Raw genomic sequence first — 27,399 nt, forward strand, 5'->3', positions numbered from 1 at the left:
GACGAGTGACCATTACATGAAATTGATGACGAAATAGTCAAACACCCGCGACAAGGACGGTACTCAAACCCGGGAACTTTGGCGACGATATCGAATGTCAATCACTTAATGAGCTTGACCACCGAGCCTGCTTAATGTTGTTTCTGTCAGGTAATTCGTAATAATATCCCACATTCACTATCATTTGCTTCATAATTTATCTTATTGTTGTGATTAACCTGAATTAAAAGAATTAGTTGAAAGGCAAAAATGCAAGATTGAATGTCTCTGATGTTACTTCGTGCCGAATAATATGACGTGGTATTATGATCAGCGGCGTATACTCTGGGTCATCTAGGTAATCGCAGATGACCCGGCTGTATTTATTTTTTTAAATATACATATATACACATTTCTTCGCAATATTCTTCCAAACCAATTTCGCTTCCAGCGCGCGAATGCTTCCAACCGCTTGCGCTGAATGTCCGGGAACCTTACTCCAGCCGGTGGAATGACGTCAGGCAATCTCACCCTGACGTCATTCCACCCGCTTCCCTTACAACCCTTGGCGAGGAAGGAGGAGAGAGGAAACACTGCTTCTCAGGCGCGGTGATTCCGTGGCCAGGGTAAGCTCCTTCTTGTGAGAGTCCACCGGTCGCACTCTCAACCTCCAGAGCCCTCCCGTTCCCTCCGCTAGGGAAAACATACCCGGTCGAGTGCGAAGAACAGGAAAATTGAATAACATGGGCAAACCAATTCTACGCTAATTTTCACTTTACATTTGCTTCTGTCTTGCTGATTTCTGTTACTTGAACATAAATTTATCAAAAGGAAAAAGCTTAAATATTGAAGATGAAGCAGACTAAATTAAAATTCAAAGCTTAAGCAATTAAAGCACCTACATGCTGATTCCCCCCTCCTTGTATTACAAAAATAGTGATTGTTTCTCCTCTCTAATCTTCAAAAGCAGCGAGAATACTTCTTTCACGGAACTGAATATTTTTTAAAGGGAAAGATATCAAAAATAAATTATATATATACTATTAGTTCATTTAAGTTGCTATATTCCGCCTCTATAGATTAATAGTGATGAAGATGAACGTATTAAACATAAAACGAAAAAACACATCAGGCACGTAGCCAGGTGGAGGACTCGGGGGGCTGAAACCCCCCTCCCTGAAATCCTACAAATATCTAATTTAAAAAGTGTATAGTGGTAATTAATTTTACTTCATTAGCACGATTAAACACCTTGCATAATACGTTGTAATAATCTGAGATTCATCTTCAGGACTTCTAACCCCACTGTTTCAACTTTATGTGTCGGCTGCTAATAAGGGATGATCCCCATCCCGAAATAAAATTCTGGCTCTGGCCTGCAATAATTCGAACTTTTAAAACCTGTTATTTCGAGCTCGGAAAGGGATTTTTTTTATCATTCATAAGGAATTTCATTCTGAGCCAGGAACACAACAACAGAAGTTTGGCGCATGAAACTGAATGCGTGTAGTCGTTGGCTTCATGCTGTGCTTCATGTTTATTATTTATTTAGGTGTTAGTGTTTGTCGTGATAGTGCTGTGTTAAAGGGTAATGGATGTGATACGAGATTTGCTGGTGAAACCTTTTGGAACAAGATCTTTTCAGGAGAAGTTGTAAATTGTTAATACAGGTAGGCCAGTGCCATCGCTTGAACTTATTTCTACACACAAAGACAAAAATCGGGAATATGTGAGGCATTTTCGCAAGCAAATTATGACAAAACACCATGGTTGACAGGAAGTATAAGTGTTAATAAGCTTTGCTTTTTTGTTGGTCGTGCTTACTTTTCGGGGCTGAAAATAATGTATGGATGCGTGGCGGATACTGTAATCTAAACTATCTTTGCAACGCTTGTGCCAAACATGAAAAATCCGAAAGTCACATAACTTCCTTTGTTAAGCTGCAATCTTTCGCACAGACACGTATTGACGTGAAACTGAACAAACAGCGTGCTTTGGATGTGGTACGGCACAAGTAATCGGGTCCTGGATTAAGTTGAAATTTTCACTTAAATTAATATTGCGGGTTTTTATTTCACTAGTGCACGTCTTTCATTTTATATTTCACAGGTTGTTTTTTATAGCTTTATAATACTGTCTTATTTTATTATTTGAAATTCTACACGTATATTAAACTGCAATAACGAGAATTAATTGATTGTGGTCGTAGCAATAAGACAAACATTCCGACACAATATTCCTAAATCCAATATGGATCCTGACATAAATTGCACGGAAACTTTTGGAGTTTGAGGATCAATGGTCGGAGATTACCCACTCGTTAGAACCAGCATACGCCACTGATTATGATATGAATTTATTAATCATATAATATGCCTATTCATTCCATTGATTGATCCCAATTGAGCACACAAAATATGCTATAATGTCCACTCCATGGAGGAGTGGTTAGCACAGCGCGCTACGATGCCATGGGTCCCTGGTTAGAATCTCGACTTGGGCGTGGGTGTCCTTGGTAAGTGTCCCTTCATCAATTTCATCATAGCATCACTCATCTTCATCGTCGCTATTTGCCAAAAGTGAAAGAATAGCAAATCTAAATAACAAACATCCAATCAAATCGAACATCTCTACCGATTTAATTCTATACGGTACCGAATTCCCACTTTATTACTGCATCTTAAGTCATTTTACAGCATCTCAATTGTTTTCCGATTCGAAAACATTTGGAATGTTGTTTTGTGCAGTTGATTGTGATTGTTTCGTTGTTTGGATTGTTTAATTAACGTCGCATTAATTAGTTTTAGACCAATCGTGACGGGGGAAGCAAGAGCACAAAGAAAGCAAAAAAGACAAGGAAGAGACCACGGCTTTCTTTAAAGATAGCATCCCGTGAATACAACTCAAGTGACTGCAGAATATTATGAATAAAATTTATTTCGCTTTTTCCTTTTATTTCTGTTTCAGTTATTTTACTTCGCTTTTCTTCTACCACTCGCGTTACTCGTATCGGTGAGGAAGAATTATAAACTCGTGAAATGGACGATGGTACGAAAAAATATATGCCTCTCCCACGGTTCGAAACTGTCAGTACAAAATATTGTCTTATTTTTAAAATTTACGGTCAAATATGGTTTGTCACGTAGCAATTTTCGCTTATCTCTTTCTCAAGGGGTTCCATTGCCTCTCTGATGTCGTAGTGGTAACGTCTTCGCCATGTAATGAAAGGCTTCCGAATTCAATACCAAATAGAGAGGCATTTGGTTCGGATCCCATTTTAATCTGTAGGTCCAGTGCATGAACTGGACTTAAACAATTAACGTGTGGCATGTGGTCTGTGATGAGAACCATCATTTCAGCGAACCTCTTGACAATGACTCTAATATCACTTGAAAGAATAGTATTTCTTTACGAGTAGGTCGTCAAGAAACCAGTTCCTGAAATTTTCTTCTGGAGGCATCGTAGCACCCAGCTGTTTGTTGTGGCTGGGGCACGAGTCATGTGACTCATGCTATCAAAGCTCAATCCTTCCCGAGAACTCAGAATCACCAGGCAAACTTAAGCGAATATTTTGTTATTTGGGTTGCACAAACAACAGGCTTTAAGACGTTACGAAATTCTACGTCCCGTGGCCCAGGTATTTTTTTCTAAGACTGTACACCAAACGGGACCCAGAACATTGGAGGAGCTGAAACGAAACATTACACAGGAAATTAATGATATCGGTGCTGCAACCATCAGGAAGGTATCTGAGAACATGATCAAGCGAACCAACTTATGTATCCAATAAACTGGTGGACACTTCGAACATTTGCTTTAATTTGTAGGGATACCCACATTTCAGGGTTGCAAGGTGTATGTAATTTATTGCATATGTTCGAGAATAACCAACTTTCTCCTTTGTCGTTAAAAGTGCCTTAGTGTGATAGCCTGAGGTGAAACACGTCTGTTAGTGACACGTGACACCAACAGTGTTGCCAGTGTCCCTCGTAATATTGTGAAAACATCGATTTTTGGAACAGCCCATTTATTCCCTTCTGCAATGTTTTTGAAACTTCGTCAAAGTTCTTTTTCTGTCAAATTCATTAGATGGCCATCCAAATTGTTCGTTGGTATTGTGAAACGTTGCAATAATTTACCTCAGTGAGTTCTGTGCATCAATATACACGATTTGCAAATATTTTTTTTCCGCCTTTGGCAACACTTTGCTTATTTGTTATTAAAACTTGCATGTTCTTACATATGTTTGTCTCTCTAAATTTTCCCAATATACAGGGCATTATCTTGGCTGAAAGCGTTTCTTCTCATTCCGTTTCGCTATTCCGTTATACGGTCGTAAACACCGGGTTGCGTGACTTTTCGGACACTCTGTACTAGAGAAATATTATTTTCGTAGCATCAAGGCTGTTGTACATTTGCAGCTTAGGAGTGAGTCACATCTCTCGAGGCAACCAATCAACAAGCGTGCCGCTGACGTATTCTCAATCCATCACCTATCGCTAACCCTCCCGCCCACGCTCTACACTGTTGGTAGGTTCGCTAGCCAAACTCGTGCGGTCAGTTGGACATGTTGTGAAATCAATTTAACTCTGCCATTAGTTATTTGCTCATTGGTTTGAATGCGAGCGGGAAACAGGTAGTTCTTTTTTCCCCGCTTGCGTGCGGAAATCACGAAGTGGCTACTCCATAATGTAGATCGTTTCAAAACTTGAGGAAGTTTTTCGTGTGGTTTTACGACCATTATAATTGCCATTGCTTCTTTAATGGCGGCCCGTGCTGCGCAGCACTGCTTTATTTGAAGAAGGAAAAATGCTCTGCTTGTGAAGATGGAGAAACATATAATTAATACTGTTACATAAGAGGAAGATAAAATGCAACGAATTGCCACCTTCATGTCTCATGTAAAGGGCGTCTCAACAAAATGTATACTCTTGTAACGTGTACTTACTGAAGGAATGCGTGATTGAAATCCAAATACCTCGCTTCGGAACGTCACGCATTGACATGTACGGAACACAATAATGTCATCAACAAATTTCCTACGAAAAGTGGAGGTACGACAAAAGAGTATTCAGCCATTGATTTGTATTCTTTGATTCGAGAAATGCAAATTCCTGTCACTTCGCAGCATTTTTTTAATTATTTGATAAAAATACTGAATACATTTTATATCAGGATATTAACAGTGAAAAATGAAAAATTGTAAAATAACTCACCGCATGGCTTCCCGTAGTGGGCCAGCGTGGAGATGTTGTTGCCCACAATCTTGACGATGTCTCCTCCCAGCACCCCCGTGTAGATCTCCTCTCCGCGGAACGCTATAGACTCGGGTCCTCTCAGCCTCCCTTGGAACAGATGCTTCGTGTCGCTGAGCCAGTCCTTAGGAGTCAGGCGCCCTTCAAGGGTCATAGGAGGAGTGGCGCTGTGAGCAGAGAAAATCTAAAGTAATGTATTTCTTGGACTTACAAAAGGCGAAGTAAGATAAATCAAACCAAATCAAATCGTAGCCAAGGTCATGAAAACTCTACCCTTCTAATAAGAATACTGAGGACGTTAATGTTCATGTTTTTTCAATTGAATCTGTGAAAGAAGGGTTTGTAGCCGTTTTTGCCAAACTAACCTGAAATTAATTTATAACCAGGGTGGTATTTGCAGGGGGAGATGAGGGGAATTTCGCCCTCTGGATACTTGTGTCCCCCTCTCTGCTTGATAAATTTTATCCCTGGGGGGAATGATATTTGGGGGGGGGGAACAAGAAATAATTATTGGCAATTTAGTTACTTTTTTCCACTCCACTAATCAATTGCAACACTTTTCTGTCAGACAACTTGAAGTTCCATTTGGCAAACGCAGATGTGGTCTCAAGCGGTGCTATATTCCTGGAACTGTCAAACAAGTGGCCAGAGTTGAAGACCACCTCCTTCAGTTTTCTTTGTCCACAGAATTTGGCAGGGAAATGCCACCCCAATGAATGTGAAACTTGCAAATGAGTTGTCACATGACTCTAACGTGTCACCATAGAACGTCTACATTTGGACGAGTGGAACAATAGTACACGGATATAGCCTTCATGGATTTTTTTTACGCGAGCCCTTTGAAAAGTCATGTTTTAAAGCAAGTGTTTTTTTTTTTTTTTCTTTTTTTTGCCTCAATGAACTTAATTTCTTTCTGAAGCTAGAATGTTAGTGAAATAAGTGAGCATTACGAGTTCCAGACTATAATATCGGGAATCTGCCTTCAAAACGAACTGTGACGGTGAAGACTGTGTTGATCAAAGGATCGGTTCAGAAAATTTGCAAGTGTAGCTATCTACACAAGATGGCAGTAGTAATAAAGTGGTGAGTTCCTTTTGATTGTTGGTTGCCCGTAAAAAATTTAACAAATGAAAAATTATACAGCCATGGCTTGATGTATCTAGTGATGAATTTACACTTACATAATCTTTCAACATCACTGAATTGGAACTCTTGGGTGAGTTGGAAGGTGGTACCCTCTGTTGGAAATATTTCTCGGTTTCAGCAAGTTGGTAGTTTTGTAATTTTGCAGCAAGCTAACCACATTTACAAAATATCATGACTAAAAATACAGAAGAATCGATATTGAATTCATTCTCTTGAAAAGTTCCGTAACAACAATTGATCATCAAATTACGTACATAATGATGAGCGTTAGATATATAGTAGTGGTCGCTATTGTCTTGTATTCAAAGAGTCACGGACTAATTAGGCGTAAGTTGGCGGGACACTTAGCCCACCTAACAAATTTTCAGAATTAACAAGCTAATGGACTTGTGTTAAGCTCCTGGTACCTGAGAAGTAAAATTTGAGTAATTTTTATGATTTCGCAAATGGAATAGAATTTGGTAAAATAGTCTCGGGTGCTATTTTGATGGGGCAGAAAACTTTATGATTCTGCCCCCCTCCCCACCCCCGCCCCCAAGTTATGGCCAAGTTCGATTCAGATCCACAAAAGTTATATCCAAGACTAGATTTCTGGGGGTGGGTGTCAAAATCGCACTTAAAAAACTGTAGGCTATGCCCAGACCCGATTAGCTGTTCTCATCATAAAGTGGACTTGGCCTTTTATTTCCGTCAAGATACAAATTTAAATCGGCAATTATTAAAATATGTTTTGTTCAAAGCGTCTATTTTTAATTATCAGTGATAAAGCAAAGTGTGGAGTGACCCTATTTATCATTTAAAATTGTCGATATACGCCCCTGCAACACCTCATGCTGTCTCTAAACAGTCAGTAGAATTTCCCCACCACTGGAAATTTCTTAAATACCACACTGTTTATAACATCAACTTGTTGCAAATAAATGTTATACACCAACATAGAAATGTCGTTATCTTCTCTTTGACTCACTTGTAATCAGGAAAATAAACGTATGGAGGCATACACGGGATAAACAGGAGCATCAGGAACAGAAGAGTTGAGCTGACTAATATTATCCATCCTAGCCGAATGCATGTCCGCTTTGCCCTGCAAACAGAAATAAATATATTTATTAGACCAAGAAACTGTTTATTTATTTATTGTGTAAGGGTTCCCAATGAAGTACTATTGTATAACATTGTAATCGGCAACCGAATACAATGACTGTATCAACAAACTGGTATCACGCTATAAGTCCTTGAATTGGTATGGCGACTATGTGGAAAAGTAGAGTAACGGATGTAGTTTCTGTACCATATGTTTTTTCCCACACATTATTTGTCGCGTGTGTTTTACACAAAAACGTTCCATTTTTCTGGATGAACCTTGTTTATCATAATAATAGAAATAGGAATGCAATTTATTTATATTAGTTTATAATTGTTGTTAGTTTACAATTATAATAAGTGCGACAATTATAATTATTGTTATTATTTCTACTATTCAAGTTTTAACAATGGTCTGGTTCGCCTGGACCTCCCCCCTCCCCCCACAAAAATTGCTGTCGACGCCCATGTGGTTCAAGGTCCGTTCTCGCCTCGGGCGCATGTGATACGCAACAGCTCTCCACCCTAACAGTAACAGGTCACGTCAAAATCTTTCTGCTATTTTGCAATCTCACGTCGATCATTGACCTGCTGGACGAGCCACTACCACGATGGAAGTGGCAATGAAAAATATAAAAAACAAGTTGCCAAACAAAAGAATATCCTCTCAACTTTTACAGCTGCAATTATTTATAATTCAAAGATTTCCTTGAAAAGTCTGAGAAATACCTCACGGTTTACTGGAAAAAAAAAAGGAAACGCACGTGTTGACGTCATGGGACTTCCCAGATATCCATCTCCCTTACTTCCGACGTGCAATATAACAAGATTTTGAGATGGGGCAAGAAGTCGATGACCCTGAAGCAGGTTTTCCGGCAACCCGAGTCACGGGAGCCCATCAGAGATGGAAAAATGTCCAGCTGATAATGGCTTGCGAGTGGATTTCAGGTACAAAAAATGACACCTCGCACCTTGCCCCGCATTGAACTCTGCGTGCACGGTCCCACTTATCGCACTTCGTATTGAGCACCTTCGTCTACTGATGTCAGCGCGGATTGCTTTCGTTGTTAGGTTAGGTTCAGGGCCGCCGAAACTGTTGGAGCCAGGGGGCCACCCTTACGAGGGGTCCAATGTGTAACTTTCAAAATTATTTATTTTCCAACAAAATGTTAAATGCGTGGTGAAAATATAAATTTATTGACGATTCTGTGTGAGAACATTTTAGGTCCTTATTTCCTCAGATTTCTAATTCGAGTTATTTCTAGCCGTCCCCCTTAGTGGTAATTCGGCAGGGGTCCCGGGTTTGAATCCCGTCCTGGACATGGATGTTTGTGAGTGTCCATTCATCAATTTTATCGTGTCATCACTCATCCCCACAAAGAGCGAAGCAAAATAAAGCAAATCAATCAATCGAATTATTTATTGTATTTACGATTATAAAACTTTTGCACACAAAGAGGCGGTAAATTAAGCAGGATTCTCTTCTAAAATTGACATATCAACTCAATCTGGAAGATATTGCCATAGTTGAGTCATGGGCCACGGATTAGAATCCCGGTCTGGACCTGGGTATTGTGTGAGTGACCCTTAATCAATTTCACTTTAAATCACTCGTCGTCCCTATTAATCAAAAGTGGCACAAAACCAAAGCTAAATAACAAAAATTAAACAAAATCAAATTAAACTCTAATAAAGGATAGGTGGGAATAAGTATTATAAACAGAACGTGATAATCAAATTATCAGTCAAAAGTTGCATGTAAAGTATAATATATATAACATCGAACTTTATTAGCTGAAAAAAATCACTATATTTTGTTTATATAATTATACAACATATATTTGTGTTTTCAGAGCTAACTAATTATAATTACAAGTTTTCAATTGTTTTTCTCAAGTGTTTCTTCTTAAATTCCTACTACCGAAAAAAATTCCAGCTCCTCCCTTAAACGGGAAGAAGTCGGTATTTATGCTTTACTTACATGCTTTTAGTTGCCTTAGCATAAATAGATATACTGAAATTTTTTGGGGCTTGACCAAAAATGTATTATTTATGTTAAGAGACCTAAATGTCCCACACTTTCTTGACCCGGTCGTGAGTGGGGGTGATGTGATCAGCATCACGCCCCTGACCTTTACCCCCACACCCCCTATACGCCTACATGGCATGGTGCTAAGCACAGGGAAGCACTTTACCTTTAGAGACCTAAATGTAACATGCCTAGCCTAACAAGGAGAACATTTATCGTGACCTCAGTAGACAAAAGTGCTCAATACGGTGTGCTATAAGTGAGACCCTATGGTGCACACTGACTGGATTCTTCTTCTTGTTTATTTTTATGGCTCACACCGCGTTTGCTGTTTCTAGCCAAAGTTGCTGAGTTCAGGTTCTATTGTTAATGTCTATGTTCTAAACTGTTGTTGAATATCATTCACTTTCTTCGAAACACTAATGTCTTCCTGTTCTTAAGGTATAACAGTTTTGTGAGGTTATTAATTTAAATTGTAGTGTGAATCTTCGTGGTTGTTTAAAGAGTAAACCTATGTTTTCGAGCGAAACTATAAAGAATCCAAATAACTGCAGTGCGAGGTTCAGATATTGTAGTGTAGATAAGGATATCGGAAATGGTAGCTGTGCATGTTGTAAGTTTTTATATAGAGAGTCTCGGTATTGTTGTCTTAAGGGACATTCAAAAAATAAATGATTAAGTGTTTGATTAGCTTCTCCGCATTGGCAGGAAGTTGATGACAAAATCTTTAAACGAGCCAAATGTTGATTTACTAATACATGACCTGTTCGCATTCTTAATATAAAAACAATCACCAAGATGGCGTAAATGAAGGCGTGCCGTTGCGAAAGGTGCGGGTGGAGGTGACAGGGGATAGTTATGTATATGTTCTCTACACAAGAACGTTATTTAAAGACCTGCTAATTCTAAATCGTGCACGTGAATAAGATCAACAAAGATTTCGACAGTCGTAAATTCGGAACAGGCCTGTATATAAAAAATGTAAATTCTATAATTCCGAATATTTTAAATCATTATGTTCAATTTCACTTTGTGTCCGGCCGGCCGAGCGCGTTTGTCGACCTCCGGGGCGAAGTGGTTTGCACAGCGTGCTACGATGCCAGGGTTCCCGGGTTCGAATCCGGGGTAAGGGTAAGGTTTGTCTGTCCTGACGTGTTTAGAATGAAAGAAGAGAAAACTGAATTAAATAGAAATGATGTTGAGGTGAGGAAAACGGCAGGTTTGGAGGTTGTTTTTTTTTTTAAAAAAAAAAAAGCGCATTAAATGAGCGACTTACTAGTTCGCCACCGAAGTCCCCGGGTTCGAGGTCCGGCCAAGGCATTGGTGCGAGTCTCCTTTCATCAGTTTCATCTGAACATAAATCAACCTCATAATCGTGATTAGAAAAAGTGGCAGGGAAGCTACGCTAAATACAAAAGATATAAATACTTCATGTCTGATCGAATTGAGGAGGATAAATTTATTCCCTTTTAATGTTCTTTCCGAAACTCGTTTCTATCAAAGAAAATAAAACTCCCTCCACACTACTGAGGTAGGGATGAAGGGGGAGTGAAAACTGTCAAAACTTTTTTTTAAAGAAAAAAAAACTATTATGTTGGTTCATTTATGTAGTGTGCGTTTCTTCTGTAAGATATTGGAATTACCCACACATCGAATCAAACATGATGGAAATAGAATTATACAAAGTCACCATACACCGAAAAGTTTAATATAATATCGCTAAAACTCAGTAACAATGCTTCTGGTTCATTTTCTTTACAGAAATTAAGGGTAATACAATATATATATTTTAAAAAAAAAGAGAAAAACAGAAATATTCTCTCATTGAGTATTAAGAAGTTTTAATCTTGGAATTAGTAAAAGTTCGGACCAATTTCAGCTCCTCTTCCTTGTCAATATAATGCGTTTCATTCGTTGTCCACGTCACAATAGCACCTTTAACACTTTTTCATAGCATGTCACATTTCTGTGAAAATTCTCCATTTCCAGCACACTTGCATGACATTTTGATGACAATTTTCGTGATGGTGTAGAAAGTATGTCACATAAGGAAGAACATTTAACTATCGCAGTGTTGCTCAATGGTGGAAAGTGAGTTCTCTGGAAAAAGGTCATTACTAATAGCTCCAGGGAGTGTATGTAACTTTGGCATAATTTACTTTTTTGTTAAATAACCACTATCGTGACCGATTTAACTTAGCACACGTAAGTAGGCAAGCCAGATATACTCAGAGATGCAGATGTTTATCCGGAATTTTCCATCTGGGGGTGTAAGTTCATATTTAGGGATATGTAAGGGTAAATTTAGAGCCAGAATTACCAAAATTTGAGCCTTTCTGAAAAATGTGAAGGAGGTGTTGGGGGTATCTGGACAAATCATTGCAGAGATGTATTTGTGTTATTTAGCGTTGCTTTTCTGACACTTCTCGCTGATCGCAGCGATGAAACTGATTGACGATTAGATAAAATTGATGAAATATCACTCACAAAACATCCATGCCCAGGCCGGGAATCACACAGGGGAGCTTCGGCAGCGAAATCGAAAGTCGTTCGGCCACCGAGCTGACACTCAGACATGTGCAAACCATTATTTCGCCACGAGCATTCGCGAATCTCTTCCAGAAACTAATTTAAATTATCTGCAGAAATAGCCATTGATATATTATCAGATTCACTAAAGATAATACAAGAATAACGCTCGAATTATACTATTAGTGAAAGCAAGAGACCCAAGTGTACTTAAAATATATCACGTTAATTCCCTTTTGTTACTACAATGGAACCGTTTAAAATTGTTACTATTTTATTATTATTAGCTTGGTCATAATACTTAAAGGAATATGAAAATATGGATAGAAGTGTTTTTCAAGTCCACCCTTCGTTTTTTCACTTCAATCACTGGTTAAAGTTATTATCTGGACATATTTGATCACAATAGCCATGTGAGTCTAAAATATAACGTTTCATGGAAAGCCCCACCCACTCAGTACTATTCAATGTTCCTGCGCAGAATGCCAGAATACAACCAAGTCCACAGCAAGAAACTGTCGGTAGGCATTAGAGGTCCGCTGAATAGCGGATTGACAGACAATACTATATACAACAGCAATATTCTGTGTGTCTGGTGCTGTGACGGACTCCCCCACAAGATATTCCGGCGACGTCCACATCTAGAAGTATGAGCGTCAGTAAGGAGGTGACCTTCAATAAGAAAAAATTGCTTATTTTTTTTTCTTAATTTTCAACTTTTTCAAACTTTCCGCCCTATTTTCCCTATCTTAGTATCTCCTCGTCGTTACTCTTTTCCTGTCTACATGCTCCTTGATTTCAAATATCTCTTCGTTTCTATCCCTCCTTTTCTCAATCTCTTCTTCTCTCTCTCTCAGTTGTTTATTTCTTCCTCTTTGTTTTCACCTTTATTTTCCCATCTTTTCTCAATTCGCTACAGCTACTTTTACATTATTTATTTCTCTCTTACGTTTAAAAAGTTCTTGCTTACAATGACATGTACACACAACTTTTTGATTTTAACACCTCCCCAGAAGCTCCTGGCATGTAATCTTCGCAGTATAAAAAGAAAGTGGGGGCGTGATGTGTAATGTACGCAGAAGGATGCAGCTACATCTTGAACGAGGAAGACGCTGTTCAAGGCGGAACAGCTTTGTTTGTTTGGCTTCATTTTATGAGTCGTAACCAACGCTCAGCGAGGTAATGTGAAAGCAATGGCTACGTGGGGAGAAAGAAATGACTTATCGCTTCTGTTGAACTTGTAATCATTGCTATGTAAAAAATGGGGGTGGGAAAGGTTTCTAAAAATTCCTGATTTCTGTTTCACAACTTAATGAACAGTGACGTGATCAGGAGGGCGAGAGTTGGCACCCGTGAAATATCCGAAGTTCAGCTTTCGAGAGATATTCTCATCAACATACATTATTTATAGCCTCCTCATGTTTTTCTTTACGGCATTCATCAGTTTATGTTTGGAGCGTAAGGAGCAGGATGTGATATGCTTGGCGGGGGGGGGTCCCCCGCTAAATATCTTAGCCTAACCCCCCACCACCACCACCACCAAAAATTCCGGGGAGGTAGAGTCTTTGGTATAACAACAGATATGCAATTAGTTTTGACTTCAAATATTCTTTACTATAAAAATAATATCGAAAATACACACAAAGTAATGTGGTTGTATGTGTTGAATGCTTTCTCTAAAGAGATCATTAACAGACCTACACCAATAACAATATGCGCACAATAAAAGTAAGACAAGAATGAAACAAAAATTAATGGTTTTACCTAGGTATATCAATAGAAAGCAGAAACTGAACAAAAACTTAAACATAATAAAACTATTTCAACTATTTTGTAATTTATTATCATCTTTAGTTTGCTACTTTGTAAATGTCTCATATGTATAAAAGTAATAAATTAATTCCCTTATATGTATTATTTAGTTTTTACAATTAATAACATAAATATGTACATCATAACACACACACATTATATATATATATATATATATACCAATGTGTATATATATGTGTGTGTCGGTTGTCTGTGTGTGTGTGTATGTATGTATGTATGCATGCATATGTGTTTGTAGATTAAGATCTTAATCCCCCCACCAGTCTTCAATGATTTCGCACAGGAGTGCCCATCCCTCCCAAAGCCAATGGCGCGGGGACGGCGACAGGGGTGGGCACGGGTGGGCAAGCGCCCACCCGATTACTCACCCAATCAAATTCAATAAGTACATATACTCGGGGATATATGAATGATTAAATATTTAAGTGTATTCTGGTGTTCATAACATGTATATTTTACTTGCGAATATTATCTATGCTGGAAATGTTCACATATTATCAACCCATAAAAAGCCACTTTTGTCATTGTTGAAACAAAAACTGTGATCAAATTAATACTTCCATGGTTAAAAGCAGATAGTAGGCTTAGGAGGCTCAAAATTATGCAGGGTATGATCAAGATTAGATCAGATTTTAGGTTCAACTTGAGGACTGCAGCTTCGGGCCTCCACTACGTATATATATTCCGGCCTGGCTATGGTTAAAATAATCTCCAAATAAACAAATCTAAACATCATCTTAGCGTTACTTCCACCAGCAACACAATAAATTATTTCGACTTTTTAATTAATATTAGAATAATTTAATCAAGAAGACTTAGTTAGATGGGCAGGCCATGTGACACGAATGGCAGAGGAAAGAATAGTTTACAGGATTCTTGTTGGGAAACCTGGTGGTAAGGGACCAGTAGGAAGGCTAAGACGAGGATGAAGGGATAACGTTGAGATGGACCTAAAATAAATCGGTAAGGATGGGAAAGGTTTGATTGATCTTACCCAGGATAGGGACAGGCTTGTGTTGCTGCAGCCATAAACCTTCGGGTTTAAGTATGCTATAGAGCAGGCATGTCCAACGCGTCGATCGCGATTGACCGGTCGATCGTGGGATGTTTGTTGGTCGATCGCAGTTATCTATTGTAATTATACGAATATACGTTATTTGAATTCAACTTCTATAATGTATAATGGCTGAGTAGGTACAAATTTTTGCAAAGATTAACGATTAATAGTAGCTCACTACCTGTTGTGACAATACAAAGTAGATCACTGCTTGATTGAAGTTGGACATACCTGCTATAAAGTATAATATAAATTTAATTAGCTCTGCATTGAAATTCCAGAAGTGTCCCTTTTTTTTCATTACAATTTTTATGTACCTGTCATCTTCAAATATCAGTATGGTATACGAAATATCAACTTTATATTCGTTCTACTAATAAGAGGGAATCACAACAATCACTACAATACCGAAGTGAATAAATTTTAATAAATCAGTTATATATGGAAGAAGCTACAGAATTATTCAATTGCTAATGAGTGGCTTATCCTATTTAGAAATCCTCGTTCCACACATAAATTTTGTCACATAGATCAGCCGAAAATGTCAACAGAATCTGTAGATGCAGCTGAAGTAAAGAAAAAAGTTTGTCACGAAGCATATAGAAGATGATTTTGTTAGTTTTTTACTAAGCCCACTTTTATGCTCAGATATGCTAATCGGGACTAAACCTACAGTTTAACGTGTAGTCCAAACCAGTGTGCATTGTGCTTCCACCAGAGGAGGGGAGAGTCGAACACAGGACCTCTTCATTATAATGCGACAGCGTTATGCCATTGGGGGGAAAATATACAGAAAGAACTCGCGCCAAACGTGGCATTTTATCACCACAGAAGATGCGTCTATTTTAAGAGGGTGATTGCCTGAGACAAATATTTGAGACTTTCGGAAAACAACGTCATTGTTCACGGAATTAGCTGCCTTGATCCACTAATGAAAAGCTGTGCGATTGAAATTACCACCTCAACTTTCTAAGAAGTATAAACTAATGAAACTCCATTTTTGGAAGAGTAAGTTCTGGTTGATTTGTTTTATTTTAAGTCATTTTTCTGCTAATTTTAATAATGACGACGTTATAAGGTTCAATGGTGATTAGATGAAAGTAACGAAGGGGCGAAAACAAACACACGCTGACACTCAAAATACAAACCCTCATAAATTATTACTTTGACAGTGGTTCCAGGCGCCAGGGACTCGTTGCCCTGAAAGAATAAAGTTTCCAGGGTATGCTGCACAGGATAGAGGTTGACATTCTAGTGTGTTTTCGAAATGGTCACGCCATACAACCCAATGAAAAATAGATGAAGTATTACTGGTACGATGAACAACTTCGATGAATTCCTTGTGTCCTAAATCATTTTGTTACCTCAAAAAATATGTTCATGTAACCATACGTGTATTGCTTCTCCCACATTAGTAATATGACAGTTCTTCAGAAAACGTATAGCAACTTAGCTAATAATCTCTTAAAACACCGAATCAATCAATCAATCAATCTTAAATTCTGAACAGATTTCTCAATCTTACTTGTTTATTACTTATGACGAGTGATATTTTGTCAAAATAGCCTTTCATTAGCCTAGGGATGATACTTATACCTGCCGCAAAATTAGTTTGGTATTGAGAGCTGAAGGAACACGCGTCACGGTGTTGCCATATCATGCGGTACAGTACGCACTGCAGCCGTCTGACGCTGTGTCGAGGAAAAAGTGTTATGAAAAGGAACAACAATGATGAAATGTGTTATTGTTTTTCGAGGAAAATGGAATAACAATGATGACAACAATGATGAATGTGTTATTGTTTTTTTCTATTCATTTCTATCTCCCTTACAACATAAACGAATTAATGAAACGAGCATTGTTTACAGGTTACCTTTTCAATCCATTCTGTATATACACTTTCAATAATCATTTCTTTCCGAAGTCGCCGTTAAAGTCTGCCCGTCTTTCAATTATACCGCAACTGAAGTGCACAAAGTCCAGTTGGTGGGGCGTCTGACTTTCACGCGTGAGACCCGCGGTGGTTTGTGGAACTTTTTCAAATATCCCGAGCGGCTCTGGGGTCGACTCAGCCCAAGTGAGTACCTGGGGCAAACCTGTGGTAAAGGCGGTTGGTGAACCACATCACCTCCATAATATGGCCTAGGTCGAGAATGTGTGGAGATTTACCTCCACATCCCCATATGCCTCCATACTTTACTTTATTTTGCGTCCATTATTTTTTTATTTTTTTTGTATGAGAATCCAAGATATTTTATGACTATCCTTAAAGATGTTTCCCCACCTTGAAAAAATGCCGAATCTTTCAACGAAACGCGCAGTTTCCCAACAGTGGGATGATCTTTCCTTTTATAATAAGAGTAAATATGGCGACGAATAGCGTCTTGCTGAAAGGTATCTAAATTTGTCACGCGTTTACCGATATTCCTCTTCTTTCCTGGGGTTTCCAATTTTGAAGCCTCGCATTTATTTATTTATTTATTTCTACCACATTATATTTTTCTTTCCCTATGGTAACAATAGTGTTCTTAGACACGCCGAAAGCAGTAGCAGTCCTGTCCAGAACTTTGTTTACAGAAATGATTCGAACCCCCCCCCCCCCCCCCCATTGTTTTTCTCTTGCTCAAATTATTTGCGCTCAGAACAAACCATCTCCCGCGTTTGTCCTTTTTCTTTTAGTGCATGGCCTCTTTGGTACATTGTCATCTCGAGTATTGCCTCCTGTGCTTGACATTCTTCACACAAGCACACGACACACTCAAGCAGAACACAGAAAATTATGTACAAAAAATAACACACTAAAACAACACGCTATATACAACAAAGAATACTCTAAATTCAATAAGCACTAAACAAACGGACTGGTTAAAATATCACAGTAACGCAACGCAACAAACAAACAACACGTTCTCTCCCAACAACATGAAATCTGATCGCAGGAAGAATCGCCCGATAAGCGGCAACATCGAGAAAAACGTTTTCTGTTGCTAGGTAACCAGGGTTTGGGTGAAGCACTGGGAAGATTTTGATTGGCTTGCATGCCAGCAACCCACCCTCCCGCAGTGACGTAGACCCGATTTCAACACGTGGTTCGCAAGTGTCAATACCAAACTAATTTTGCGGCAGGTATAATGGACAATGAACAAATAATTTGTTTTCCGTGTGTGTTTCAAATCATTCCTAATAAGACGTTCATTTTAATCCAAACATTCAGTGGCGGCGATTAGGAGGAGAGGGAAGTGAGGGATGCAGTTCCCCAGCCACATTTTGCCACTTTTTGCCCCCGCTCTATGGCCTCTTTATGCTAAGCCTTTTCTACCAAGAAAACGTTGTATTCAGGGGTGCCCACAGGCGGGATTATGGCGCAGGCTGCGCCATCGAGATTCTTTGGGGGATTTTTCCCTTCAAATAAGGTAAAATTGAACATTTATAGTATTACTATTGTCTTAGAAAGTTGCAGAAATTCTGGTGTGGAGACTGAGAATTATTTTTTTATAGGAGGCAATATCCAGTCTTCAATATCAACAGTAAGTCTAAAATTGGAATGGACATTTTTGTGGTAGGATTGAGTATGAAATTTAAAGGGGGAGATAGGAAGCTCTTGATAAAGTGTTAAATCTTAGATTGTCAAGGGATTTCTGTAGTGAAGAGAGAGTTTGAATATTAAATTTTGGAGACTGTATTTAGCGATATGGTATCCACACGTTTTCGACCCCGAACGTGCCAAAACAGAAGTTGGAAAAGACTAAATATCCCGGGATCCTAAGAAAGTATTGACACCCCGATAAATTAACCTTTTGATTCCCAAAGCCATTTTCACATGTAACCCCCTTGGTCACGAGCCGATTTTGAGCAAACTGCAGAGTTTCAATTAAATGAGTGTAGATCGGAGGCTAATTGCCCTAGAGAGATGAGTGATATACCGTTGTACGCGGAATGAACCAGAGATTCAGACTATATGAAATCTAAGCAAATTCGGCGTATATGTGGCGGTGGGGAGGGGGATAAACTCTCAAAATTCCAAAATTTCGGGGGGAAAATGGGGTCCCCCCTCCCCCCACCTCAAGAAAAAATACATGACAGTGTCGACATGCACATGGAAATGATCGCTGACATGTAAGGAACACATAAATATTTGCATTATTATCATATGACCAATGTAACGTGAGTTGTACCCCCAAAAGGAATGGTCGGCACGCCACTGATTCAAGCTTCAAAATGCAGTGGTACCTTGAAATGGCTTTAGCTCAGAGACTATTTGCCCTGGAGATATGAACGATATACCGTTGTACGCAGAATGAATCACAGATTCAGACGATATATAATTTATGCACATTCGGCGTACATATGGAGTGGGAAAGGGGGGAAATCCCCTGAAAAATATATTTTTTAAAAGAAAATAAGGGGTTTCTCCCCCCCGAAAAAAAGTATATGAAAAGTTCAAAATGCACATAGAAATTATCGCTGGCATGTAAGAAACAGAAAAATATTTTCATTTTTGTCATATGACCAATATTGCGCGAGTTGTACCCCTGAAACGAAAGGCTTGTACGCCACTGTCTCAAGCTTCGGAATTGAGCGAATTGCAGAGTTACATTGAAATGACTATAGCTCAGAAACTAAATGCCCCAGAGATATGAAAGATATACCGTTGTACGCAGAATGAATCACAGATTCAGACGATATATAATTTATGCACATTCGGCGTACATATGGAGGGTGAAAGGGGGAAAATCCCCTCAAAATACTTTTCTTAAAAAAAATTGTGTTTCCCCCGCCCACCGAAAAAAAGAATGTCAAAATGCACAAAATGGAAAATTTATGCAAATTTGGCGTATATATGGAGGGGGAAGGGAGAAAACCCCCCCAAAAATGATTTTAAAAAATTGTCACTTCACCCAAAAAATGTTCTCGCACTTGGGCAAAAAACGACACCTACGCACAACATTCACGGACGAAAAGCTAGAACGCAGTGAAAAATGAGCGCCGATTCTTGCAGCTGCTTGAAATTCTATTTTTAGACAATGCAGGGTAACCCGTGTTGCAACTTGTGGACACTTGTGCTAAAAAACAATTTCCTTCAGCGCGCTTAGAAATTCCATCCTCACAACGAAGATTCAACAACCTGTCTTACAAGACATGAGCGATATTCTCCATATTCATGAGTAACATCACTTCTTAAAATATAATGCTTAGTGTTGGTATACTGCTTATTTTAAAGCAGGTGCATCATTTGTAACAAAAAACTTAGAATAAAGTTACTTTCGGTGTAGGGATTACAATATAGTTTCAGGGCGCAAATGATATGATTTGGGGGGGCGGATGACATGGACATGATTTTTGTGGGGATGCGCCATTGGCCTTGGGAGGGGGGGGATGGGCACCCCTGCGTATATTGTCCTTGCCCCTCAAATGTTGGCACCCAGTCGCTGCTACTACAAATATTCAGATAGATTTGTCAGTTGTACAAACCTTGTAAGCTAAGAAAAGTAACCCCCAAGGAGTAAGAAAACTATTTCAGTCAAAAACTTATACGATGAAAATACTAGCCTGCGCATGTGTAAACACTTCCTTGAAATAATTGTGTCCATCAGAGACAAAACTAAAGGAAATGGAACAAGATGGGAGAATAGATTAGAAAAGAATAAAGAGGAAAACAAGGAAAGGGAAAAGAAGTAAGAGGAAAATCGGGAGTGTAAGAGAGAGGGGGATACATACGTCTTACATTTATACTGCCCACCCTAATCTATCACTATGGAGCTTCTGCCCACCCGGTCGAAAATTTCTGGCACCGCCCCTGCAATGGCGTATCCCCCAAAATCATGTCATGCGCCACCCCCCAGTCATATCATGCGTCGCCCCAAATCATATCATTCGCACCCTCAAACCATATCGTAATCCCCACGAAGTATTTAATTACGACAGCTAGCAAATTGATTAATTAAATGTAGTGAAGTAAATTATGCATATAAATAGTGTTTGTGAGTGAGTTTATAAATCTCACAATTTGAGTATTTAACACAAATTGTTACACAACTTAAGATAAAGGTAGAAAATTCAACCTTGGCAAACCAAATGACATGCTCCAGTCGTATGACCGATTCAATTATTGTTTCACGAGACATTACAGGATCCTAGCTAGAAATTCTTAAGCTCAGGGCGATAATATAATGCGGTTCCTCTTTCAAAAAACTTCTCCCTCCTTCCCCCCGTTTTCTTGGGTAAATATAATTATTTTAGTAACCCATAACAATAATTACGTGGATTTTATCTTCAGTGCAAATTTAACTTGTCAACGTAAAATTCTCCTGTAACAAGTAATTAGAAATGCGGATTCGATATATTTTTGTTCCAAATGATGCACCTGCTTTTAATTAAAGCAGCATACCAACACTAAATATTATATTTCTAAGAAGCAATGTTATTAATGAATATCGAGAATATCGCTTTATGTCTTGTCATGCAGCTATAGTAGAAAACTTCACATTCACGTAAGTAAAGCCAAACACGCATTCTCTCAATACATTAATGCGAGCGAAACGAGAAAATTTTTACATCGCTAAATACAGTCTCCAAAATTTAATGTTCGAACTTTCTCTCTCTCTCTCTCCACTACAGAAATCCCTTGACAATCTAAGATTTAATACTTTATCAAGAGCTTCCTAAATCCCCCTTTAAATTTTATACTCAATCCTACTACCAAAATTTCCATGCCAATTTTAGACTTACTGTTGATATTGAAGAGTGTATATTGCCTCCTCCAAGAAATTAATTCTCAGTCTGCACGCCAAAATTTCCGCAACAGTCTAAGACAATAGTAATACCCCCCCTTAATTTATTGCTCAATCCCCCTCTAACTAAAATACGGCCATAATCTAAGACCTAGAGAGTTAATATACTGTCCCCCCTCCAACGTTTAATTCAGAATCCCCCCAGAACCCACGTGTCAATTAAGGCCTAATATTTAAGAGTTGGATATTTCTCCCCCTCCCCTTTCGATAATACCCTTAAACACTTTCTTTCTTCATCTAATGGATTAAATATGGTACATTCAGGGTGTACAATTTTTACATATAGTTTGGAAATATATACGTATAAATGTTGAATTTTATATTATTTGAAGGTTAACCCCCCCCCCCCAATCTCGATGGATCATAATCCCCCACCACTATGGGCACCCCTGATTTCGCACCCTGGGAAGGAGTGGCCCAATTGTTAACCTCACTTCCATTTAGTGCACCCTGGACTGTATTTTGGACAATCCTCTGTGGGGCCTGTGTTGCGTCCTGTCCTGTATGTTTGTGATTGCACTTTCATTCTTTCCATCGTATTACGTTTCATCCTCATCTTCGCGATTAGCCAAAAGTGGCAGAAAAGAGAAGTAAAACAAAATAAATAAATCGATCAACTATTTTCTATGTTGATTATATTTTACTCTCTTTATTGCAATTGCATATCTACTAATTATGTACTATTTTATAAGTGCATTGTACTAATTATGATCTATCCCACATCATGGTGCAACTTGAGTTTATGCGATCACGAGAATGGCAAATAAAATCAATTATAACGTAAAATGTCACAATTTTGATGTTTTAAGGGTTTATACAACCGACCTAATATATACACACAACAGAACTAAATCTTGCAATATGCTTCTAATCCTAGCCATTACAAACAAATTATGGATGGGATAGGTCAATAGTGCAAACTTGAAATACATTTTGAAATATAGCAGAACTTCACTTGAATTTTCTGCTAAAATCGTGTTATCCATTCAGGTCCCTCGTGGGACATTTGAAATCTTATGTCGTATTGGCATAATATCGCGTTATCGGCAGAGTATTGTCTTGTTCTTGTCTCTATTTCTAAACTCCCGCATGGAGTCGCAAAACATCTCGGTTGCTGATAATGTCTTAAAAGTGCTTAATTCTCGAAGGTTTCTGCACTATAAGCGTTTGAAATCTATTGGAAATTATTAATTTTATTCCAGAAATGCAAAAACAATAACTTCAGGGCAAAACAGTGTTTATTTCAAGATTTTCACAGTGTCGAGATACTTTGAACATTCCGTCTCAGTCGGGAAATGGCAAACTTTTCGTCATGAACGTCGGGATATTTAAAATTTACCGTCCCGGACACCTCTAGAAAAATATAATGGGAAATTTGTCGAGCAATACTTGTACATTCCACGTGCATATTTAATGGTGATAAGTAAAGAAAATATGAAAACCAATAAGCATGAACTTCAGCTGTATTAGAATGAGGAACCAAGGACAGAAATCACAGAATATGTTCACCTGCGTCGAGCGAGTTCCGATTGCTTCCTGCGTTTAACGTCGTTGGCCATAACATACATGGAGATCTGAATGTCACGTCACGCCTGATCGTGGACAATTCGTTTGGCTCAGACGAACAAGGACTGTTTTCATTCAGGCTCTCTTTTGCATTTCATACGAGACGGTGCAATTATTACTCACCCGACATATCCACTGGTAGTGAATTGTTCATTTCAATTCTCACTCAAGCAAGAAGTAAACGTCCAATCAAATATTTTATTGCTGTATTACGTGTCCGTTTCAATGTCTGTGTGAGATTGATTGTTGACAGAGCCGTAGCTGTTGTGAGAGCAGAAGGTTCGTTGCGGGCACCGAAGGAGCAGAAAGAGATAATTTGCAAAACAATAAACATCACGGTGCTCCGCGAAAGTATGCTGTGTGTTTGTAAAATAACTATATTTAACTTTAACTGTTTAAATTCAACTGTTTCTGTAATAGAGTACTGCATGGAACCACTTTCGCTCGCTCGAGCGTTTACAATGGAATATCAATTTAATGTGACAATAACCGTAAACACATAATATATGTAAAATATCCGTCCTGGCAGTTTCATTTTCATATATCACTGCATTGATAAAACAGATTAAACTACATTTTAACATGGAGATAATGATCATACCATGTTCACTTAAGTTTCAATTTCGCTGTCTCTTTCACTTCACGACCCATATTTGACGGCCCCACTACCACAGACAAATTCGGTTATGTTTGTAGCCTACTACTGGGTTTCGAGCGTATACCGCTCGTTATTCGCTCGAGCGAAGATGCTCTCGATTCCGTACGCTATCTAGCGTCGTTCGTGCGAACTATTTGGCACTTGAGTGAAAGACTCTTCTGCAGCACTCTAAATAGGGGGGTTGTAATAGTATTATACTGAGGGCATCTACCCCCACACTTTTTCGCCTTTTGATGGTGACTGTTGATAAGGGATGAGCCCCCTCCGAAATAGAATTCTGGCTACGGGCCTGGTCTTCGAGTTTATATTGTTATAAAACTTCGGATACAAATTGGATCGCTTAAAATTTTTAAATGATATAAAGAAACAAAGGTACCTCGAAAAAATTGGGAAGTGTGCGGATCTTTTGGATACAGATATAAGGAACCAATGGCGTCTCGTGGTCTGACTTTATGGGTGTGCACTTCAGGCCGTGTGCGAAAGGTGCAAGACCGTACTTGAAGCGAGCATCCTCCGAGTATGGTCTTGGAGTGCGGTCTTCAAGTCGTGGACTGGAAGTGAAAGTCTTTCGAATTGTACTTCGACTGTAGCGCCAAATACGATCAGTAGATAGAACTGAGGACACGTTGTTTCCCTCGCGTTTTAAACACTTGTTTATAACCATAAAAATCACATAGCATTTTCAAATGTTCGTACCCATACATTTACACACATTAGAAGAACTTTAACCAACAACTTGCTTGCCCATAACGCATATTTAACCGGTGTTGCCGGCTTTCTATCTCCGCGATTCAAAACAAATTAGCAACGAGTGTGGATATCACGTGACCTAGTCACCAAGCATCTGTGCTGAGAGCTGCGTACTTGCGTGCTTCTGTTCTTGTCGCTTTCGAACTGTACAGTGGGATCCATGAGTATTATCGTGCAAATTGTCCATCACCATGTTCGCGCACTTTATTTGACCCAATAAAAGCTTCAAGAATTAAAAGAAAACTCAAAACAAGCTGTTGAAAACTTCTGAATCGCATACATAAAAATCCATCGCTTAAAAACATATAGGATGTATGAGAAAAATTAATGAAATTAGTCATGGACAATTTGCACGGTATTACTCATAGATCCCACTGTACTAGGTGACGTCACTTCCGTTAAAACCACACTTCAAGTATGTACTTTGCACCTTTCGGACAGAGCATCAGACTCGTGTCCAGAAGAAGTGTTATTTAACCCCTCTCAAATACTCGCACCTGTTTTTGATTACATTATGATGCTAAATGTATTGGCAACCCAAGTTACGACCACCTTTTACTGAAAATGAGGCTATGGTAGAGTTTTATTTCATGAAAAATATAAAAATATTAATATATATAAATTGGAAATTCTTCGGTGAATTTTCCGTCGATCACGAGAAGAGCGATGTTATTGCGTATAGATAATTCAACATTCGATTAACCTGACCAAGTCACTATAAACATAGAAATACCGATCTGTAGGTATTAATAAACATTTACCTACAATAAACGTGTTCTTGAACAGTATTAAAGTATTTTTAAAATAAGGCTATTATTTTTCGTCATCAAAACCGTAAATATATAACATGGTTATGATTTATATTGGAGGAAGGTGGAAAGCAGGGGGCGCCAAAATTCCACCTCGCCCGGGTGAAAATTTTATCTCAAGCCACTCCTGCAAACAAGGTAGCAGATCCAACGACCACATGCACAAAATCAGTTGTAATCTATCTAGCAGTTGTTTACTTCTAATGACCGACAGAAGCAAGCGAAATCAAGAAAATAATACATATTCAGGAAAATAACAGTACTCACTCAGTCCACTCCACACTGCCATCTTCGTAGTTCAAACTTTTCCTTTCTCTTCCACCGTATCCGTATTATTACTGCAGTCGCTACACTCTTTGTAGCTAACTTCCCTCCAAAAATTCAACAACGTTAAATATTACGCCTCTGCTTTCGCTATGTAAAGTTTTTCCTTTCATTATGAAAGCAAACACTTTCCACTGAAACAGGAAGGAGCTTTTGACAGTGCAACAATTTTGCAACGCACGAGCAGGCACAGCTGACTGATCCACGGTTCCCCTGCGCGGGTGATATGATAATTCGACTACAGCGCCACAAGGGCTGTTTATTTTGACCAAAGACAATGAAAGACATTGTTTAAAGCACGCCTTTCGCTTTCAGCCCCCCCCCCCCCCCCCCATTCCGTATTCCCTTCTTTCTTTCCCTTTCATGTTCGGAACAGTGTGGGCGAAGATACCACAGAAATTCCCTTTTCAAAAAAAACAACCAAAAAAAAAAAAACTCTATTTACGAAGATGTGTGGGTTGCCTCTACTCCGCTATCTCGAATGGAACGGGATTGCAACACTGCTGTATCGTGAACACAACACTAGCAGTTGAAGCCCATAATACCGCGATCTAGAAGAGGGAATCCCTTCTCTATTCTTACGTGCTGCAAACAGCGGCAAACGAGCATAGGGCGATTTGTGTTCCGAGCGAACGTATCTCAGCGGCAAGCGCTGGTAATGCGAACCCGATGGGGCGATTGGGCTTCGGAACGTTTGATATTTTGAAGGAGATAGTGTCCAGTAAATAGGTATAAAAAAATGCATTGCAGATTTATTTGGGTGTGCACGTGCGAATAGGCAGAAGCCGCTACTGTAAGGGACAATACTAATATTTTACAAGGCAATGTTGATCTTCTACCAACAGTTTCGTTTTTGATAAAACTTCTGCAGGTTCAAATGAAGCTTACATTAATTAAAAAGATAGAAATACTTCGATTACAACAGTAAAAGAAATAATAATAATAATTACCACGGTTATAATTGTTGTTATACACTAATAATGTAACCTAATTAAATAAATATTATTCGAAATTTATTTTTATTGTTCTTGTTTATTATTATAATGCTAGTCAATCCACAAGCTGAGTGAATATGCAGCTGAACTATTTTCTTGAATTCTTTTACATTTTATAGTTACTATACTGAAATGCACAGTTATTGTATTTTGTTATTAACGTTTGCAAGTGTCGTTCAAGAAGACTTTATAAGTTGGAAAAAAATACTCATAAAGTTTATATTGTGTGACCTTGTCTAAAATTACAATTTTTCGAATTCTGAAAAATGTGGAACTATCTATTCTTTGGATTAAATGGTAGAATATGAAAACCTGGTTCCTGCATTTTCTCTCTTTTCTTTCGATCCAATGCATGTTTTGCATTGATTACTCTGTTCGAATACTAACCAAGTGAAGTTTATTTCTGTTATGAACCGTTAAAAACTTTCTGATTTTCTGATCTTTTGTAACTTGAAATGAACGATGCCGATTTTCACGAAAAGGGGGGGGGGTGATTGACGGACCCAACAATACTCAGAAAAGAAAAGACAACGGCATCTGATCTTTATAGACTGTCGACAGTGCAGGGAAATATATGCGGTTTCTCTTTCAATGC

At 38.6% G+C, this 27,399-nt stretch overlaps 1 protein-coding gene across 2 annotated transcripts in view; it reads right to left on the reverse strand.

Moving 5' to 3' along the window:
• LOC146000272 (adipocyte plasma membrane-associated protein Hemomucin-like) overlaps positions 1–27,399 on the reverse strand; it is a 57,752-nt gene that overhangs the window by 26,527 nt on the left and 3,826 nt on the right. The window contains exons 1-3 of one of the 2 annotated variants that reach the window (XM_083137746.1): positions 23,212–23,339; positions 7,348–7,464; positions 5,196–5,401 (exon numbers count right to left, since the gene is read on the reverse strand). In XM_083137746.1, the coding sequence (XP_082993872.1) occupies positions 5,196–5,401; positions 7,348–7,464; positions 23,212–23,270 (382 nt within the window). In that variant the 5' untranslated portion in view covers positions 23,271–23,339. Of the gene's footprint in view, positions 1–5,195; positions 5,402–7,347; positions 7,465–23,211; positions 23,340–27,399 lie in introns of those variants that run through there. The other variant, XM_083137745.1, reaches the window with a different exon arrangement.

This window comes from Lepisma saccharinum, chromosome 16 (genome assembly GCF_977018435.1).
Source record: "Lepisma saccharinum chromosome 16, izLepSacc3.1, whole genome shotgun sequence".
NCBI lineage: Eukaryota > Metazoa > Arthropoda > Insecta > Zygentoma > Lepismatidae > Lepisma > Lepisma saccharinum.